The 22,323-nt window shown below is 35.9% G+C and overlaps 2 protein-coding genes across 2 annotated transcripts; one reads left to right on the forward strand and one right to left on the reverse strand.

The window, feature by feature from the left end:
* Nucleotides 1-176: 176 nt before the first annotated feature.
* Nucleotides 177-13,992, reverse strand: LOC119985663 (myosin-2). The gene is made up of 24 exons (XM_038829970.1): nucleotides 13,516-13,992; nucleotides 12,922-13,023; nucleotides 12,680-12,823; nucleotides 12,435-12,585; nucleotides 12,303-12,330; nucleotides 11,964-12,132; nucleotides 11,774-11,837; nucleotides 11,580-11,593; nucleotides 11,416-11,500; nucleotides 10,634-10,737; nucleotides 10,384-10,522; nucleotides 10,172-10,290; nucleotides 9,892-10,044; nucleotides 9,715-9,804; nucleotides 8,724-8,801; nucleotides 8,175-8,333; nucleotides 6,936-7,139; nucleotides 4,426-4,631; nucleotides 4,212-4,347; nucleotides 3,057-3,186; nucleotides 2,636-2,749; nucleotides 2,446-2,561; nucleotides 1,778-1,990; nucleotides 177-1,049 (listed from the first exon to the last, which is right to left on the reverse strand). Exons 1-24 carry the CDS (start codon nucleotides 13,990-13,992, stop codon nucleotides 567-569), a joined length of 3,678 nt encoding a protein of 1,225 aa, XP_038685898.1. The 3' UTR covers nucleotides 177-566.
* A 5,769-nt stretch (nucleotides 13,993-19,761) lies between these two features.
* Nucleotides 19,762-21,992, forward strand: LOC119985265. Its single transcript, XM_038829509.1, has 3 exons — nucleotides 19,762-19,921; nucleotides 20,037-20,091; nucleotides 21,534-21,992. The coding sequence occupies exons 1-3, from the start codon at nucleotides 19,837-19,839 to the stop codon at nucleotides 21,688-21,690; spliced, it is 297 nt and encodes a 98-aa protein (XP_038685437.1). The 5' UTR covers nucleotides 19,762-19,836; the 3' UTR covers nucleotides 21,691-21,992.
* Nucleotides 21,993-22,323: the final 331 nt, after the last annotated feature.

Consider the following 22,323-nt stretch of genomic DNA (forward strand, 5'->3'; position numbering starts at 1 on the left):
TCGGAACTTCATCGGCCCACCTAGTTTGTAGATATAACATGTGACCCGTGACTTTACCATTAGAATGGAGTCCGATGAGCAATACTTTCACTAGGTTCCCTCATCACAAAAAAGAAAGAAGTTGTTCTAGTGCTCTCCTTTTAACTTATAGGAAGTATTAGTATCAATTCACCACCTACAGCAATAAATAGGCCAGAATTTTCATTTAGTGCTTGAAAAGAACACGGTCATTGTTTGATGTTCATATATTCCATAACTGGCCCTAGAAAGCTAGACAAACACTAATGGGAACATAATATAAACTATTTGACAAAGAGAGAGGAGCCGCTCAGCAAGTTCCTATATGGCTATGCACATGTTCAGGAGTACCAAGAAACAAGAACTGTAGGTACACAACTCAATTTCTGCCTTAACCATGTCGCTGTGTGGAATTCTCTACCGTTCTAGGCATAGACAGGACAGAGATGAGCACTCCTGAATATCTCTGGGCAGCAATTAGAGAATTTATTCTTCTGTATTACCTCTCTTTTCCATACCAAGGGTATGATTAGCAAAGAAATGAATGGCTAACATGCTCTGGAGCTTTTCTTCCCCCACCATTTTCGACGACTTTTGTCAGCATCTGCATGCCCCATTTTATGAAGCCTTGCCTTGGTTTCCCGTAATCTAACCTTGTACTCTTTCTTCCATGTTTCAAATCTGAATTTCAACTTTCGTAGCTCTTCATCAGGAGTCATATGAGAACCAGATTGTGTCGTTCTGACCTCGATGAGAGCTTTTGCATCATCGTCGAAAGTCTGCCTCCGCTGCTCAAATTCCTTGACAAGATTGCCCATCACACTGAAATTTCCATTTGTCTCTCTGCCGGCTCCAACCTCAAGGGTGGCGGTAGAAAATTTGATGGGTGTGCTTCCACCTGGAGTTCGAGATCCGGGGGACATCATTTCCTCTGAATCATAACAGTGAGGAGAGGTAGAAGTATCATGTCTTCCAGGTTGACAAGCAGTGTTGTCAGCAGAAAGACTTTTTCTGGCTGCAGCAAGGCTCATCTGCAATAAATTGACATAGCTATCTGATTAATTACATCATGCACTTTCAACTCGTAACTCTACATCTATACATGTGCACGCCTGATTCAAGGATATTCAAATTTACATTCTACCGACAAAATCAGTAGCTTTTGGAAGATAAATCAGTTACATAATGCACTGATTTTTTTTAACTTTTGATTTATACGAAAAAAATAATTTATAACTTCAATGACTTATCTAAATTGTTAAATTTATCATCTCATAATATTTTTGTGAAATATTAAGAAATACATCCAAATAAAAAGAACAAGAGTGACAACAAGAAAATAGATGCAGAGAAACATGGTTAAAACTTAAACCCTAAACTCCATTAACTCCAATCTTTAAGACTTAAAACCTTAGACCAATCAAAAAGCCTAAACCCCTAGACCCAAGACCCAACAACCGAAATCCTATTGATACCCATATAGCATCTCCAAACATTAATGAGCAACAATATTTTCTATTTGAAATATATACTACCTATATGGATATCCCCTCAACCTTTCATAACAAGTCCTCCACTCAACATCAAAGACAAATTATATCATTCTCACTATCAACTTCAGATCATGATCCACCACTTGAGAATCAGATTTGGATTAGCATGCATACAGAGTTTATTGGAATGCTTGTATGTCCCTTTTGAGTCGGTAACATGCATGGTGTTACATGTATAAATCCAATTTATAGATTAGCAAACTCACTTGCAAAGATGACATCTGCTTTTGCCACATTTCCTCCATTCTTTTCATCTTTGCCTCATATTCTGACCACCTAGTCTCAAACTGTTGTAATTGCTCTCTTAGAGCTGCATTTTCCTCTTCCTTTTGCCCAAGAGTTGCTTCGGCCTTGAGAACCCGCCTTTGAAACTCTGCCAGAGTCGAAGGTAATACCTGAACCTCCTCTTGTGAAACATCCTGTTCAGACAAGATAACTTACTTTCAGCAGCTCAAATTTTTATAAAGAAAAATAAATTGAAGGATATCTCAGTTGAATGCAATCAAAGTTATTCCCTGATCATTTTAAATAAAAAATCAAAGGATATCTCCACTCTTTCTCATAGCCATCAAAATTCATAAATGCTAAACCAAAAACAAACAATTTTCATGATGCATCCGTCCATTCTCAGGACGAGAATACTACATCACATACCCAAAGATTCCACAAACACCCTTTGGTCTTATACGAGGGGAAGAGAAAAAAAATGAGCACTAAACAATACTTTGAACCAGAAGTACTAGGAAAGAAACCAAAACAGGTAAAAGATTTTCTTGGTAACATCAACATAAGTTGAGACATGATTAATTAAGACAAAAAAGTGGAAAAAGACTGTGGAGCTAAGAAAAAGTAAATTGAATAAATCAGTGAGTACCTTCACGTCAGAATTCTTCTTGTTCTGCTTCCGCTTGGTTTTTGTAAACTCATGATTTGATTTTTTAAAGTTTCTCATATCTCTGAAATGCTTCCGCGCCAACCATCCACGAATTACTGCATGAAGTAGAAATATAAGCAAGTGTATCCAACAATAAACAAAAATTTGGTAACGAACAAATAACTAGTACCGGATTGTAAATGAACGGCTGCCATCAGCATCTCATCAAGTGTCTGAAGAGAATCAGTGGTGCACCTCCTTGATGTAATATCATAATTCCTTCTACTATTTTCACCCCGTATAACTGCATTGTGAATGTGATCCATTGTTAATTGAAAAAAAGAAGATACTAACATCATTAAACCACATGCTTGTGAGGGTACAAAGAGATAAAGTTTTTGCTCAAGAAAGGGAATATTTTAAGCCACTAAAAGAGTATTCCCATTTAAGAGACTAAACTCTCATAAGGAGTGGAATGCAAGAGCTCCAAAGAACAACTGAGAAAGTTTCATAAAGCAAATGGTATGCACAAAATAGGTCAACAATTTAGAGGACGGCAAGGCACTTCTCCCAAATGAAATTGCTAAAAGGTGAAAATTCCTTTCACATACATGATTGTAAAGCAACAACTCCTTTCCTGAGTTCATGAAAGTAGTGACGATCCTTGCAACCACGAAAATGTTTCTGAACTCCTACTACACCTCTTAGGACTTGTTTTCTCCTTTCCTCAAAGGCACCAATCTGCGGCAAGAGATTGCGGCATCAAACAACCATTACACAAGACAACATTGTTTCAAAGAAAAAGAAACAAACTTGAATTATCTTATACTCTAATAGATATTATTTCACCACTAGATATTATTTCTCAATATATAGCAAAGCATGATACATGCAAGAGTTCTTACTCCATCACAGTTAAAGTATAGTCTCGTAAGTTGTATCATATTTTACTAGAGGCAAAAGTTGCCTTGCCTTCAACTTTCTTCAGAGATTAAGACATTAGTCAAACAATACTTCACGAGAAGATATTCTTGAAATTTAAAGGGACAAATTAAAGCTGTTCCCAGCACCTCTAATTTTCTCAGATACGTTGATATCTGAGAAAACAAACAGCAGTTCAACACTTCAAAAACTTGTAAGAATCTATTTTTCTTCCTAATTAAGTACAGTACTTGTAATGTGAGTTCCCCTCCCCATAACCCTTATTACCTACAAAAGAAGTAAGATCTTTGTAATAAACAGACTATAGTATGTATTGTAAATGAAATTGCTGGACCAAAGTATTTTTTAGAGTTCTATTTCATTATAAGTTCACAGTTCATAGAAAATTACTAAATCCAAAAGAGGATTTCTATGCATTAATATGCAACTTTTTAATTGTTCTTTACACAAAAATATCATTCTGACAGTATGTGACAGAATGTACATGGCAATCACGCAAGGCATCAGTAGACAATCCTCTCTTAAAAGGTGAAATAGAAGACATGCTCATTTTACCACCAATTTATAAAGTTTAAGTGTTTAAACAATTATAAATGCACTTTCCCCAGTCAATCGACTACATATACCATATACTCTGGGAAGCACAGACACTTGCATTGATAGCCAATGCAAGTGTCCGACACTTACTGGACACAGACACATGTCACTGTGTCAAGCAATTTTATTTTTTTTAAATTTAAAAATTATGTTGGACACTTCAAAACAAATGGTCACGATAAAGCTGGGGAAAGTTAAAAGGTAAAAAATATATCATAAGAATTTACCTGCCCTGTACGAAGAAACAATTTGGTATAACCAACGTGATACATTTCGGGGAGGACGTTAAACTGCTGTAGAATAGCGACTGATACACTCAATGGATCTTGAGGAACGTTTGTCTCCAAAAGTAGAAAACCATACCTAAAAAGCATGTAGAGAAGTGAGAATAATTGACCATGTTTCATAAGGTCGCAGCTGGGGAAGTGTTTCACCATCTACCTTTCAGCAAACGCTTGATGCGTCACTCGAGTAGGATATCCAGATCTCGAGATCCTAACAACCTCCAAAACTCCACAACACTTGAGCTGTTGGAAGACAAGGTCGTCTTCATATATGCCAGGAAGCTGCTTATTATTGGGTTTTATACAGCGAATGAAATGAGGTGTGGTGTTCTCCAACTGATGCATTAATTTAAAAAGCTGACCCTACAAACAGGAAAGAAACATTTTAAGATGTGGTAAAACATATTTAGGGTGATTGACATACTTTGAGTGTGCAGCAAAATACAGTTTTTATATCTGGTTTCTTTAGTTAAACCATAACTAGGCATTTACATTGCCAGAGGAACATCAAGGTCTACACTAAGAAGATGTATATTCTACAATGGAGCATTCAGGATCACAATCCAAGTACTATTATGCTCCTCATATGTTGGCATATAATGTAAAGTTCAAAGTACTTCTGGCCACGGGTCTTCACAAAGTTACAAACTATTCTAGTCGCTACATTTCATGGGACATGAAACTATGGCAATGAGTGGTTCAAAGGAAATAAGATATTGAAGCTTGGAGATGCATCTAAAGTGGTAAATGTTGGAGTGGATTTAAAGCTACTATTCCTCTGACTATTTTGAGGAGCAAAAGAAGCAAGGGGGCTTCTAAAGTAGTGGGATCGCCAATGAGTAATTTTTGTCACATTTTCGGGGTGGGGGTGGAACTGAAGCACCTATGCACCGGTTCCTGACCAGTGCTGCTTACGGCTGTTGAATGGATTTAATTTGATCCAATGGCTCCAATTTGTTATCAAAAAAAATTATTAATGAAATTCTTCCCATCTCTCCTATTCTTACTTTTCTCTCTCATCATCTGCTTCCCTCACTCTCATAGTCTCATCTCCTCGCAGGCACCATCACCACTGCCTTGGCTCCTCTCTCCTCTCTTCTCTTCTTCTATTGCAAAGCTTTAAAAACCTTAATCGAACTAGAAAACATGAATACATGTGAACACATCAAAATTCATGTTCAACAACATAACAAATTGTATCAGTATAAAAATCCAGATCTAGCCTACTGTTTAGATAGATCAGAAGGTGATTGTGTGAGTTGAAATCTTGTATTTTGACTCATAACACAGATCAGTTTAGAGAGATCAGAGCATGATTCTGTGAGTGAAGAGGAGCAAATAATAAAATTGGTGTTTAGCAACATAAGTGCAACATGGCTCATTGGTGGCACAGAAATTCGGTACTTAACAAAAAAAAAGGTACAGAAATTCAGTGACAGTGCTGAGACCGCAGATTTTTTGTGTGGAATAAACAGGCAAGAAGTGAAAAATGAGATTGAAAGATAGAGAGAGCAGTGTTTTAAAAGGCGTTCAGGGCGTACGCCCTGAGGCGCGCCTCAAGGCGAGGCGCCTTCGAGTTGCCTCAGGGCGTACGCCCTTGATAAAGGCCTGTGAGGCATACGCCTCATATGCCTGAGGCGTATGAGGCGTAATTGTTGACAAACCACAATTTATCAAAAGCAACGCCCACAAAGAACAAAAACACAAACAACCCAGCGAGGCCATTCCAACCGACGACGACGATTCTTGAGACAAATTCTCAAAGACTCTCTCTCTCTAACAAACAAATCGTCCAAGGAATCGAATCGAATCGATTTTCAGCTTCATACATACTCTCTCTCTCTCTAACTCTCTGTTGGTGTTGTGCAACTTGTGCCCTAGATCTTGAATAGAAGTTACGATTTTCAGTCTTCAGAGCTTGATTGATTCAGTTTTCTTATTATTCTTGCTAATATTTGCAAAGCGAGCATGTGAAGCTGGCTTGGAGGAGTTCCATCTTTCATAGGATAACTAGAATGAAAAAAAATGTTCGTTTAGTATATAATATACTTGCGGTGATAATTTTGACAGATTTCAAATCCTGTCATCCACACGACACCCACTAGTTTTAGACATGTAGCTTTAGCATATTGAGAATGGCTGGAAGTAATTGATTTATTTTGATTCTTGAAGACTTTATTCAATTTGACTTTCTCTCTAATTCTGCGTCCAACTCCAAGTTTCTCTGCTGATCACTTGAATTAATGATGGATGGAGTTATGTCTTCATAAATTGATAAATTTATATGATTATATTTGAATGTGTACATGTACATTTTAGATGAAGCATATATGTTTTTTTGTTGATTCTTACCGAGGCTTACGCCTCGAGGCTTACGCCTCGCCTCAAATAAGTCAAGCGCCTCGGTTTCCGAACCCGCCTTTTAAAACACTGAGAGAGAGTAAATCTAGTTGCACTGGTTCCACTCCTAACCCTTCTTTTTCAGCATAGTAAACAGTAATTAACAACAATGTTGTAATTACTCATGCTAATCATTGCAAATTGGTTGTCTTTGTAAATGGGCGGAATCCCATTGGTGACTGTCGAAATAATTATCTACTCAAAGGAATTCCAATGATGTCAACAGCTACACAAATTCAGAGCAAAGAACATAGCAAAAAGATTTACCTTGAACTTTGTTCCAACACTTTGCATTGGGGAGTCCAGAGAACCTAACTGACAAGAAGGGTTTGACATTTTCTGGGAGTTGTGAGGCAGTTTGGACGCAAACAATCGTGGTAATTGGCAACTGCATGATGATAGGATTGGAATGAAATCAGAGTGCAATAGATCTCGATTCTTTTCCAGAAAGCCATTTGTATCATATTGTACCTGATAAGAAGTTAAGAACTCAAAAGATCAATGAACTCACAAACACATGAAACAACTGACTTCAAAATTTCACAATCCAGCTTAAATGCTGTAGGCTAAAGAAAGTTTTGAGGACATTATGTATGATGTCACGACCATAAACAGCTACACATCCTCAATCCAATCATCATTACGTACAGTATCACACAAATTCTTAGAGCTTTATCCTTCAAATATTTCAGGAAAATAATTTGATGTTGCTCTGTATATAACATCCTAAGATAATACCAATTTATACAATCATAAAATTTGACAAAATTGCCACCCATTAATATGTACTGCCACACTTGACTTTATTTCCAAAACTAATTGATTATTGATCAAAAAAATTTCCCAATAAAAAGAGTTGGATGGGAAAAATGTGCTCATGAGTATGTGCTGAATAAGTTTACCTACAGTCATAAACAAACATGCAGCTGAATCGAGGGGGAACCATGAAGTTTTTGTGTACATGGTGTCTCTCAGAAAACACATCTATATAATTAAGAAATCAATTTTGCTGAAGCTGTTACTCTGCACTTTGATCGTTGTTTGCTACCCACTGCAGTAGCCTTATGCAGTGTGACCTAAGGCTTCAATGATGATGAATCTAAATGCCACTTTTAAGTGTAAAAGTAACAGTGTCCAATTTGAGCATTGAGCAAGAGAAACAACAATACAACATGCTTACCATCACATAACCTTTTGTAGGTTTTTTCTTTTTTTGATAAATTTATCACGCCTAGTGTTTTTTTTTTCCTCTTTTTTTAATGATTCATCATTATAAGTACATAAATTATCAAAAAGGAATCACCACCAGAACATGCATTACTTACAAACCTGTAGTTCTGAGTTTTTTTCTTTCTATAAGGCCCATACTTCGAATCAAATTACCAAAGCCCTCGGATAAGCTAAGTTGCTAAAGAGTAATTTGGCAAGTAAAATCTGTAATGACGCAAAAAATTTCATTTAAAGAACAAAATATCATAACCTCCAAAAATTTGAGCAAGAACTGACCTCTCCGGCATAGTGATGAACCCCAAATGCCCTGCCTCTGTCTCCTTTAAAGCAAGGATTAGTACTTAAGTGCTGCTTAAGCTTATTGGCAAAAGTCAAATCAGTAGCCTTTGGGAAATTTGATTCCTCGTCCAACAAAGAAAGCAGCCCTATAGGCTTCTGCAAAAACCACCATACAACAAGAGTGACCCTCATTCCTGTTTTCATACAAAAAGAAATCCTAAAACAACTCCTGGGAACAAGGCTCTTGCAGTGGGCAAGGTCAGGAACAGACAAGATATACGCAAACCTTACCCCCACATAATATAGGTGGAGAAGATTTTCAAGGAATTGAACTTGTAACCTCTAGATGCAACTCTACGACGAAAAAAAACCTAAAAAACAAAAATTATTTGTCCCTAGTGGTTGAATTCAAGGCATATGCTTTAGAAGGTATTGAAATAGAAAAATGACAATCCAGATACAAAATGTAATTGTCGTAGAAATAAAGGAAATAATTCCTACAACTCTTCACTAGAAATATGCAAAAAGTTTATACTGTTAAAATACCTTTTCAATGAGATTCAAGCATTCTTGGTTGTCCTCAAAATCAACTTTAGTCCAATCAACCCCATTCAGCTCATATTCCTGAAATAAAAAGAATAAAAATAAAAACTGTGCCTTCTGACAGCCAGATTGTAATAACAATTATTCTAATTTCAAAACTTTAAGCAGCATTGGAAAAAAAATCCAATAAGAATAGGCTTAGACTGACAACATAACAATTACTATGTGCTTAAGCACATGAAAATAAGGGGAGGAAAAGTATTAAGCACTGATTGTAAAGTCAAAAGGATAAGGAATACCATCAGTAGGCAAACTGTTTTATATAGTCAGCCACACTCTCAGTCTCAGCCACCACTCAATCTTATCTAAGGCCACACTATCCACAAATGGTTTCGCATCCATGAGCTTCCTCATAACTTCTGTAATTAACTAAATATCATTTTTGACTTCCGTCCTTTCTCCTTAATATCCCGTACTAAGATTTTCTGAATGACATGCACCCAAATGTATACATCTCTACCTTCAACAAGTCATACCATGTTGGGCAAACTTATCTTCTAATGTTACCCCGAATAAATTACCTTAATTTCCCACTTCATCTTCCTTTTTTATTGTTTAACAAGGAGGGGCGTCTGAATCCCTGCCCTTAGGGCATTATGGTGGTGAGAAGCCCGACCACTTGGATCTTCCAAAAAGTTGGTTCATCATTTGGGATTTAAATTTTTGGTACACTATTTATTAGTCTTGTAGAGGATGATACTCTGTTTTTCCTGCTCCATTCAAAAAAAAGTACAGTTTTACCAATATCCAAGTGAATCTAGGTAACAGTATTTTAAAGATGCAGAAGCTGCCAAGAGATTATTATACTAAAGGTACCATAAAGTGTTTTCATTTACAGAAGTACCGAAGACAAATTAGCAAAACAATAGGAACCAAAAGAATATATGAACAAGGAAAACAAGTACTCACAACTACATAAATTTGAGATGCTCACCTCCTGCTCAAGTTTGAAAAGATGTCGATTGAAATGTTGCTGCAGCCTTTCATTTGCATAATTGATGCAAAATTGTTCAAAGCTATTCTTCTGAAAATGAGGAGAGGAGGATCATCAACAGAGATATACTTTACAGCAGTAAAAGCATCACCGAACAGGTGAGTACACTTTTTATACCTTAAATGACTCAAACCCATAAATATCAAGGATACTTATGGATCTCCCACTACGCTGTTTGCCCACTTCAAGCGACATGTTGATTTGTCCCACAAGCCAGTCAAATAAGCTTGCATAAATGAACTTTGCAAGTGCATCTCTCACATCAATTGCCTAAATACAAGAAAATCAATAGGATTTTAAAGTACAATGAACATTATGTTTGTTTGACTATGCATGTATATATGGTGTCTGGAACTGGAATAGATAGATGCAATTGTCAGTCAAGAAGAAGATAGACCTGCTGCAGTGTCAACTTTTTAGTAATGATATCCTTGCCAGCTTGGATTTTATGTGTAGATAAAGCCAGCATCAACTCCTGCATGCTGCAACCCAAAAGCCTGGCAGCAATATTTACAGCTGCCAAGAAAAATAACCACTCTTGTCACTCCCACAGAAGCATCTTTTAGCACAACATTTACAGAATAACTTGACCTAGCATATAAATCTTACCTTCATCAGCCAACACTTGTACATGATTTTCATTGTCAATTACTTGAAATGATATGTTTCCCAGCCATAACACTGCAGTAAGCATTGCAAATACCTGCTCTTGATCTTCTTTGCAGATTTGAATTATGTCTAAAGCTTCCTGGAGAACAGAAAAAAAAATTAGAAAGAGGATGCATCACTTGAATACACTGGACACATAATGCACTGAAACCGGGTGTTCGACAATGGAGGGGACAGTAACATCTATTACCATAAGCTTACAGAATCTCTGGGCATCATCAACACCATCAATGGTCAAGCATTCACTCTGGTTAAGATAGTGGTAATCACTCACCCATTTAAGGTTCAGCCTCTCTGGGAAAAAGAGGAGGAAAAAAGATCGAGTAATTCAAATAATAGATTTTCACAAATGTAAGAAAATAAAAGACATCCAGACTGTCACCCTACTAAAAACAACCCTCATTGGACATGCACATGGGAGGTTTCATTGATCAACAACATATTACCCGTGCAAGAATGTATAAACAAAATTGAAGATTTAAGCAACTGGGGCCTCCTTACTTCAACCAAAATTTTAGTGAGGACATTAAACAGTACAAACGAATTTTCCTCACTGATTGAATATTAAGCTCCATATTTGATTAATGTAAGTTTATGGAAAACCTAACAAAGAAGATCCTAGCTGACAGATCCCAATAAAATAATTGTCTGCCAAAACATATAGGAGGTGATTTGAGGTATCGAGAAACTAAGAACTATAATGAACTCCCTATTCTCAAAAAAAAAAGAAAAAAGAACTATAATAAACTCCAAACATAAGCATCCTTAATCTCCAGAAAAGGAATACACTGATCTTTGGAAAAGATAGGGACGAAGAGCTTCCTCACACTGACGAGACTCTACGGCCATTGCTTTCCATGTCAAGTCAATGTTCAGTTTTTGTTTTTTAAACAGTGTAGTAACCCAACAAAATTTATATGGAAACCATACTTTTGAGAAATTTGCACAATCTAGAAATAATAGAGATAGTACCTCTAAGACTTGATGAAGCACCAGCACAAATTTGATAAAATATATGGTATGATCTTTCACCAGCGGCCAGCTGAACTACTCTCGACTGCTCAGAGGTGATTTTGATCAATAATTAGTATGCATAAAAACTGAAGTTCCTAAATTCAGATAGAGGGATATGTTACCTTCTCTAAGAGAACTATCCACAATTGTTGCAGGTCAAATGGCAGTTTGATAAAGACATGAAGACATAAAAGCAAGCCAATCAGTTAGCACAATCCGTAAAACATCATGAAAAGGAAAGCAATAACATACATACATACACACACACACACACACACACACACACAGAGATATATATACAGTTCAATGTTCTTACAAGTTTGGATCTTAGCGCCACATATCTTCCCCGATGTGCTAAAATGAATTTCAATCAACTTCCCCTGCTCCAATTCATGTCATATAAATATATTATGAGCTGCAATTTTTCTAAAAAACCTAAAGTCATTGTTAAGAGGAAACTGTTTCAGCAGTGACACATGATAAAGGGAAGGAAAAATTAAACTCACAAATCGGCTTGAGTTATCATTCCTGGATGTCTTTGCATTCCCAAATGCTTCAAGTATACAATTTGTCTGAAGGATTTCATACTCAATTCCGCCACTGCCACCACCTAGGGCAGCCAAGTACTGCATTGCAAATTTTGCAGTCTCTGTCTTGCCAGCACCACTTTCCCCACTGTAATACAAAGGTCCTAATAAATCTCGATATCTACTCATTTATCCTAGTTACTCACAAAATTATGAAAAGCCGGGTAGTTTCAATACAAACACCATAAACAAAAAAATGAGGAGAATGCCCATTTAGAAACCATATTATATAACATTAAGTCAGAAAATCCAACTTACCTGATAATTATGGATTGGTTTACTTCATCTGTAGAACAAGAAGAAAGAATACTCAGAAATAAGTTACAAAGGGCCAGTAAAACCTAAATTCTTTTTACTAACTTAGAAACAAAGAGACGAGATTGTATTAACCTCTCATCATCTCATTATAAGCAGTATCTGCTATGGCATAGACATGAGGGTTGTCCATAACTTTATGTCGGTAAGCTGTGACAAAAGCATGTCCATATATATTGACATCTTTGAAAGGATTGACAGCAATCAGCAGTGGTCCCGCTTTACTCTATATAAAGAAACAAAAGAAATAGTAAGAGAGTGGAAAGGATATAACAACTATAACTAACAATCATGCACAAGAATTCATACAAGGTACTCACATAAATCATCTCCTGAGAATATCTGAAGTGGAGGTTGTGAAGAACTGATGGCTCATTCAAATAGCTAAGTTGTATGAGATCATTCACACCCTCTAGGATATCTGGGTTGGCTGGCAAAAGTTCTCCTGTGGCCACTTTGACAGCCTGCGGTAGTTAGACAGTGTAAGCAAACAGAATCCACCACATGAAATAGTTGAAAATATTTCATGACATTCAAAGGAGACAAGTGCTAATAAACTTACAATTCCATTTGAAAGTATAACGAATGCTTCCTCCCCTGAAGTTGATTGTATGACACCCATCTCCCACCGCTCATTGGGGAGCCAGCACCAAACACGGAGTTTCTGAGACAAAATAGACCCAGTATGAATGCATCATTGCATCTTTCACAAGAGCATAAAATAATCTCTTTAATAAATCTCGTTAAATATTTTTATCCACCCATAAGGTTTATCAATATCTAGATTGTAACTGTAGATAAATAGACTCAATGCCAGACTAAAAACCCCTATCCTCTTTGCAACGCATATTGTCTGAGCTCCAACCACTAACTGGACAATCTCTAAATGTTCCCTATGTCTATGGTATCAACGAAGAAGCCATCCATCCATTACAGTGAAATTAATCATTCACCTAAGAGGCGACAGAACTTAAAATGTAAACTCATGGTTCAAGTTCACAGTACCTATCGAGCTAAGTAATCTTTAGAAGCATTTCAAGAGCTCCATCTAAACACATTTAAAACACCCACGGAAGAAAACAAAAATAAACAAAAAAAAAAAAAAAAAAAAAAACCAAACCAAACAAGATGAATTATTATTTCATTGCCATATTACCTTCTTGATAAAGTAACCGATGTTATCATCCCACTCTGGCTCTTTCATTTTTTGCGTGGAACCTGCCTCGGACATGCAATTTGAAGCTTCCAAACCCTGTAATTGCGGATTCTTCCCTTCCTCCACCACATAAGGTGAAGAATCCACATTCCGCTCTTTCTTCATCTTCTTGCTCCCAAAGCTCCCTGTTTTCGACCCTAACTCCTTCTCCTTCCTTTTCCCCTCCTCCTTCCCTTTAACCTCATTGGTCACTCCGCCATTCCCGCCACCTTTTCCATCATCATTCCCACAAACCTTGAAGTCTGTTGGAAGTGAGCGTCGTGCAGAGGGCAGCCGCCCCCTGGACGTGGGCCGCGCTGGCAGCGCCGGCGGGAGGTCCTTTGGCTTCTCAGCCTCATCCCGGCGCCGGAGCGAGTCCAGCATCTCCTCCAACGAGCTCCTAACCGTCCCTATCGGCGTCGTCGCTGATAACATCATCTCTAATCCTACAAATTTAAACCCTACTACCCCCACTTACACTCAAAAATTCATACTTTCTTCCCCCCAGAGTAGAAATTCGCGTCTCACAAGCACCGCATTGCAGACATTCAAAGCTCAAAAAACCCTAATTCCGATCAAAAACTAACGCATAAAACTCCTGCCAGCTGGAAACCCAATGCCAACAAAATGTTGACGTTTCTTTAATCAATTCCTGCTTCGGAGACAAAATTTAGCAAGAAAAAGTCATGGAAAGGGATTTACATAGTGCAACAAGAGCGTAAGTTACGAGATCAGGAGACAAAAGAAATTGAGGGTCAAGGTCGTTGAGGAACAGAAAAGCTCGTAGATACACAGTTTCATTGACAACTAACACGGAAACAACAGAATTACTGGATTACAATAGCTATTTTCTCCCTCTGTTCGGCAAAAAAAAAACACACTTTCTCAAGAAACAAACAAACACCAACAGAATTCTATGAGGTTACTTCGAAGGATTTGTAGGAGTTGCTTCGAAGGTTTTTAACGAAATTCAAAAAAATTCCAGGTTGGTGAGGGAAACGGTTTAGATCTGGTAAGGATAAAATATTGATTTTATTTTTAAATAAAACAGATTAATTATGGAAATAATTAGTAGGAAGACAGAGGTATTGATAACAACACAAGACGGAGAGAGAGGGGAAAGTGATGACCTGAAAAGCTGTGAGGGTTACAACAAATTCGTGACAGTCGAGGATTTTTGAATTTGGTCCGAGTGTTGGATGAAATTACATTTTCAGGTTGTAGGATCCTATTTTTTGAAATTTGGGAAATCCCTGTTACACCCTCGTTTTTGTGCCGTTACGGGTTTTTTGTTCCTCTAGTTACCGTTTTATTTATGTTTTATTATTAGTTTTAAACTCATCTAATAATTAATTCATACTTTACACCCGAATCACTAGTTGAAATGATAAATATAATACATATTATCATGATGATCAGGGTTTGAATTCCCCCCTATTTTCAAAAATAATAATAATTAATTAATACCTCATAATATCCATAAAAAATTTCATACATCTCTTTTTTTTAACCAATAACAACTCAGTAAGCAAGTCATTTAGACAACCCACTATGCCCAAATTCGGGTGAAAGTGTGAGACTAAGCATGCACACACAAGCCGGTCGACTGATTAGTTGTACCGAGACTTATCAAACTCCCAACTTTAAGTGAGATTCTTTACACTCTAGATCTGGATAGATAACCAACTAAGTTATCATCAAGTGATTAACGCATCTCGTTTTGTTGTCTTAACTTACAAATGTTTGTAGAATAATTTATATCCACAATATTTTAACTTATAAATATATTTAGCCAAACATAGTATGGGGTGTTTGAATTTAATATTAAATTTAACTAACTTAATTAGCTTTTACACTTAGTACTTATGATATACCAATCCATAATTGCGTCCTAATTCATTTTACGTATAATTAGGTTAATGAATTAGGTAGACCTTTCCAAGTCATTATTTTACCTAAATCTTGGTTATGGGTATTTATCAAGTATTAGATTGATTAGCCTTATATTATTGGGCCACATTTTGTGAGATTACCTAACAAAGAAAAAAAAAGTCAAAAGAAAGAAATTTGAATCAATCTTAATTTGAGCCTCTCAATAATTAAATGGTTTGTTCTATTTGTGTGTGTATATACATATGATTCATAAAGCTAAATTGGTATTTTTGTGAATAACTTCCATTTTAAGGATATGTTTTAGACTTCAAATAAATAAGTGGGTGGTGTTGGATTCTTGGTGCTCTAATGCCAAGTGTTGCATATGATAGAGAACTGCCTTTTGTCCATGAACAATTGTTTAATTTGATAATTAATTAATTTTGTGATTAAATTAGTCAATTTGATTGAGACACATTAGTTGGAAATTTAAACTATGTGCACCATTTGAAGATAGTTAATTGATTAAGTTTTGCAGGATCAAATTAAGTTAGTTTAGTCGATAGTCACTTTTTAGTTTGGAGGGAAGTTTAATTTTGAATAAGTGGAATATAATTAGTGTAAATGAATTTTATGAACCTATGATACCTAGTTGGTGAATCTCTCTCAGATAAAACCGTATGGATTTGAAAGTCCTGAGTTCAATTCCCACTGGTAACAATACCATTATGTCAAAGTGTCGAACTTTGATCAAACTTACTCTGTCGTCATGTGAGAAACTTCTATGCACGTAAGTATGATGGTTCAAATTTAAACTCATGTCGAATATCGAAAGCTATACTTATATGGTGTCATTCTCGATTTTATGGCATTTGAAATCAAAATACTGAAACTTTTCTTCTATTAATTTGGTTTTACTTTTGTCCATTATTGTTTTTTCATGAATCCTTTTGACCATTATTGTTTAACCAATTATATAAACTTCTCCTCTCACACCATTTGAACTCTTGGTGCTCGTGTATGTAAAACAAACAAACTTGTGTTTATTGTTTATTGCCTAATACATTAATTATAATGAAAATGAAAATGTTTATTTTATTAATAATAGAAGCATCTTGATTCTTGAAGAAAAAAAATTGTACTCGATTCAAAATTAGAGTTTGAATTTTGAAATCAAAAGGCCAAACTTGAACCAAAAACTAATATGTCTCATGATATATATTTTGTCAAAATTTATGTAAAATAATTTATTCTTAACCATGGTTATTTTGTCAAAATTTAATTAATATCAATATTTGACAAAAAAAATCAAAGGTGTTATGATAATGTCCAAATTATCATGAGAGAGACGTTATACATGTAAAATATTTTTTTTGTCAAGAAAATAAAAGAAAACTTGAATTTCAAATTTTCGGATTTTTAAAAAGGCTATAAAGGTAAATTTACTTTACCAAAAATAATATCAAAAAATATGAATTTTCAGACAACGAATATAATTAAGTCAAGGATAAGTTACATTAAATGGGGAGGGAGATTAATCATAACGGTAACATGGTCCCCGCTAATAAGGGGAGGAAGGGAAAAAATTAAATAAAAAGATAAATAAAATTAATTAAAAAGTCAAAGAACAAATTGAATTCCAGCAAACACAAAAAACAAAACCCACCTAACGACATGTTCTTTTTTCATTCCTTTTTGTTCAAGTTTGAAAGCTTTTGTTCCAACTTTTTTCACTTGGTCACATTGTGACCCCATTTGGGTTTCATACATGGATTATGTTTTGTGATGACAAAGGCCTCTTTAATTGAACTATATACTTCCAATTTCAATTTGTGTAGGATTCCAAATATACTCAAATCTGTTAAAAAAGTTGTGTCAACATCGGTTCGATTAGATGTAAACCATCGACGTGATTTATAACTAAAAAATTCAATCCCTCTTAATCAAGAGGACCCTTTTGGCCTTAGTTACGGATAGGACAATTCCTTTTCGAGTTGTTTGATTTGGATTTATCCGGTGTTTTCATGAGTATCGGATTTATAACATAGTATTCGAGCGAAAACTCATCCTAATAAAATATCTCTACACATTTCTTCTTGTTGGGTCTCGCATAACCGAGTCAACAAGTGCAAAAGAGTGTTAAGATCGGCTTGTGTCCTATAGTGGTTAGGTGTAAGCTACCAATTTGATTTATAAGTAAAGATTTAATATATCTCAACCAAGAGAGCTCTTTTAAAGTCAAAATCATGTGGGTCTTAAATTAGAGTGACAATACATTTTCGAGTTGGTTGTGTTAGATTTATGATTTATAACAATGTCTATATACGCTCCTCCCTTTGAGGAGCCCAAAAAGGTTAAAGAAAGTGTCTTGTATTATTATTATATGACATAATAATAGACTTTTGACTATATTAAAAGCCACGATTAACAAAATTAACTAATATAATTAGTCGCAAAGTAGTTGTTGAGAAAGTGATGGTCTTTAATGATAATGTTTCCTTAATTAAAGTTGTTTCCATGGATGGGGCACCGAAAAGGGTTTCTACCAAATAATGATATTTCTTTTTTACCCAAATCCATGGAAGTAAGCAAATTAAAGACAGGCACAAAAGGTTATTAATTACTTGCCTTTTGTGATGGCTTATAGTTTCCATTCTCTTGGACACATACACTAATATATGATCTATCCATTCCGTGTGTATCGAGCAATTACTTGGTCCAACATCCCTAGCTAGAGATGCCTTTAAAAAGAAATTAGTGTGAGTGAAGATCTAAATCTATTCTTTATGCACCGTCGTCTTTGATAATTAGGTCTAGAAAACATGTATTCAAATGTGAGAGATGTTGGACTTTGTTTATCAATCACTTGAGTGGGTTATGTCAGACTGATGTGGAGATTTTAGTATTAGTAAAATGTATGGAAGGGAGTTTGCCTAACATGTATGGCTTGCGAGATATTATGCAAACTATTCAGTGCATATCTAAAGAGCGATGAAACGGATTTCATGTCAAAAAAAAAAGAGTCTTTCCATCCCATTTGATGGCATAATGCAAGATCCACTGAGGGCAATATGGGAAGGGATAACAAAAGACGAGATTGAAGTAAACCTCGAAGTAGAGAGTTACACGACATATATAAATTCAACAAAGACTTGATACACTCGAGTCACTAATTGAAATGGTAAATATGGTGTGTATCACCCTGATAATCAGGGTTTGAATCCCCTCCCCGTTTAAAAAAAAAAAAAACAAAAAATGACTTTATTTTAAACGATAAACTTTAGTAGTTAGATATATAGCGAGGTGAATATCATCAGTTATCATTAGTGAATCCTATAAGTTCGGGGTGCATGACTATATGTATGTGTGTGTGTATATATCACGAAAGCATCTAACAATAATTCAATCCAATGAGTTTTTGGATTGAGAACAATAGTAATGCACACTAGCTAAAAAAAAGGCAGGTGCAAGTGCCAAGAAATGTCTCTAGCTTCTTTTGTTAAGGCATGTGCTGGCTTGCTTTTTTAATGATTGACCATCATTGTGAGGTGGATGAAATGAACTTCTGACAAAGTTAAAACACACATGCAAGATATCTCTTAAAAAGAACACAACCACCTCCTATCTATCTATCAAAATATGTGCTAGCTGCACCCAATATTGTGAACTCCTTGTCCATTTCTACATCTTTCGAGGTTGGGTGTTCGTTTCTAAATTTACGTAGTTATTTTCAAATGGTTTGTGTTGGGCTTCGACCAAACTAACATGTTGGACGAGTTTGTGTGTGTCTAACCCAACTCGAGTTTGGACTTAATGAACTATTAGATATGCATGCTGAGTTGTTATCAGTTATTAAAAAGATTGTTGTTGTAAATAAATGAATGAATTGGTAGGTATATGGAATCCATGTCTTATTGGGCAAAAGGTATTACTTGGTAGTGTCAAATGATTACCTAAAACACACATACATACATATACATACATATACATATATATGTATGTATATACACAACCAAAGACAACATGATAAATTTGATGAAGGTGTGCCCTTCTTGTGCTGTTCCAGTGTCATTCTATATGCAGAAGGATCCTTAATTATCTGATCTCTCTTCTAGAAGTGGAAAGACAAAAGGACCCCAAGATTGACCTACAAGAGAGAAATTGCATATCCATTGACAGAACAAAAGGGAAACTTGACCAATCTAATGGGCTTTAGAATTTGTTCGAGCCCATATTTAGTGCCCAAATTGCATGTCCAAATCAGGCCCGGCCCAGACTTTATATTACGGATCATGGAATTCATTCCAGCTTTGGGCCTTGTCCGTACCGAAGGCGAAGACTAGGGTTTTGTGCTGTCCTTTCAAACGCACAGTAATCTTTCTCCTCTCTCGCGTTCCCTGGTCTCAAACAATGGCGAAGAACAGGAAGAAGAAGCAGCCAAAAGGAGCTGTTTCAATGGACGTCACGGAACCAAAAGTTTCTGATTTACCTCAAGGTGCTTCTCTGTGATTTACGGCTTCAAAGTTTATCGAGCCGATGTCTTTTTTTTTTGCGCTTGTTGTGCTTGCGATTGAGATGATGTTTAAGTTTTTGTTTTCTTGTATATATAGACATGGACACCTCAGAATCTGGAGCTAAAAGTTCGGTTTCTTCTTCCTTTAACAGGTCAGTAATGATAAGCTGTTGCGATTTCTTTGTGGCTGTGATCGGTTGCTTTTGTTTGCAAATGATTTTGACATTTTGTTGAAATTGTTTCGTGGGATTATACAAGTTTCTTAATTGATGGGACATATTGTACGTTAGACTGTTAGTAACACTGATTTTATAGAATACGCCTTCGAATTTATGCTTCTATTATGAAACTAGTTTCCGCTTTTGATAAATTTTAGATTATGTGAAAAAGTGTTTGCATTTAAGAAACCAAACTTGTATGGAGGTCAGAGTCCAAATTATGGCTGATTTTATCCTTTCTGCATTGGAGCTGAGTTCGTAAGTTCTGTATTTTATCACTGAGCTGGCTTGAGGGTTCAATTTCTTAATTCAATTTTTATGATGAAGATGAATGGAACCTCATATGAGATAAGTATAAAATTTGGCAATTGAGCTTAGCAACATAGTGCAGTGCTTGGAACCTTCAATAGGTCCAAGCTTTGAGTTCTTCAATCATCAATTTGGCTACAACCCATTTATTTACTCCTTTGAAGCATAGTGTTCACTTGCCAAATTGCGGTGGAGAGATAATGGTCTAACTGTTTGTTTGCTAGTTTTGCATAGATGAAATATGGTAACCTTTGTTTCTTTAGTTGCTTGTTTGTCTTAACGGGAGAATGTGTTTAGTGTCACTGTACTGTGTTATGGTGTCCAAACTAAGATGAAGATTTAGTTTTCTCAGAGTCACAAAAGTTCTCCACATTCTAATTCTAAGTGATCTTCTTTTGGTTTCTTTGACATGGTCAGCATATCATAGGCTACACAATAAAGATCCCATGACACAGCATCAATTCATTCACAGGCTTCTGTGTTCAACTATAGTCTTGGTGCGACTAATACAATAAGATGTACTGGATCTGTATGTCACATGTTAGTGGCCACATCCTTTGGGAGATAAATTTAAAATTTCTCATAGTGAAGGAGTTGGGTGATGTTGTCCGCTTTCGAATAGTCCCAGGTCAAAATTGTGTCTAGATCAATTTCTTTGAATGTAGGTTTTGCCTTGCATAGTTACATGGAACATAGTGAATTTGAATTGTACTTGTATGCGCTTGCGTAGATGGATAGATAAATAGATACTATTATTTTATGCCTTCTCGAAAATACAAACATACATGTGTGAGTAGTTCTCTCTTTCACCAAAATAAGCGTTTCCTTTATTTTTTTAAGAGGCTTCCACCCCAACCCCTGTAGCTCCTCTCTCTCTCGATTTGGTAGCTTTTAAGTTTTTTTACAGTGAAGAAATTATGCTTCAGTTATTCTTTTGGTGCCACTTTATAAAACCTCTGATGCTGCTAAGCTTTGGTTTCATTCTTACCACTTTTTTTTGTAAGTTTTTATTATTAGCAGTTCTTTCTTCTCCTCTTAATCTTAACTGTGGACCTATTTGGAAACAGAAAGATCAAGGGAAGAACTATGAAGAGATCGAAAAATGTACGGAAGAAGAAAGCCATAGCAAAAGCAATAGCATCAAATGAAAAGTCTGTTGAGAAAGTCTCGAAGAATGAAAGCAAAACAACCAGAACTCAATCTGCAAAAGCTCTATATGACTAGTAAGAGAGACCTCCCTTCTTGACCTATAAGTATCCATCGTCACAGAAGGCTTCTTGGAAGTATTATCAATATATCTCTTGCCATAAGGTGTAATGTAATGTAATTATATTACCCCATGGTGCATCATAGCGAATTAGATCAAATGTTCCAGTCCTGCTGCTTGTATTAAGATTTTCTACGCCTGATGTGTTCGTATCGGTAACCATCCAAAATAGTTCATGCATAGATCTGCAATTTTACTTGAATCTGATACTCTTTTGATCAACCTTCTCTAATTGAAAGTTTTATCATAATTTTTGGAATGATGGAGACTTTTTGTGGGATGGACCAATCCAAAAGTATTCCTTTGGGGCAACTTGGGCTCGATGGACCAATCCGTTCAACGATTGAATTCTGTACTTAGTTTCAGTCGAATTGGGCCGATAATTGCATGAGGCCCATGATAGAAAAATTTTATCATCCCTTTTGAGTTTAGACACCTTAGTTTGATCATGTAACATCTTAGTAACCTCATTGCTCAAAAGTTTCTCTTAGAAAATCCAGTCTAAACACTTGGTATCGGATCATCTATACTATATATAAAAGTAGATGCTCTAATCAATTACTCTCTTTTATTTGACATTTGGATAATTT

This window comes from Tripterygium wilfordii, chromosome 19 (assembly GCF_013401445.1).
Source record: "Tripterygium wilfordii isolate XIE 37 chromosome 19, ASM1340144v1, whole genome shotgun sequence".
NCBI lineage: Eukaryota > Viridiplantae > Streptophyta > Magnoliopsida > Celastrales > Celastraceae > Tripterygium > Tripterygium wilfordii.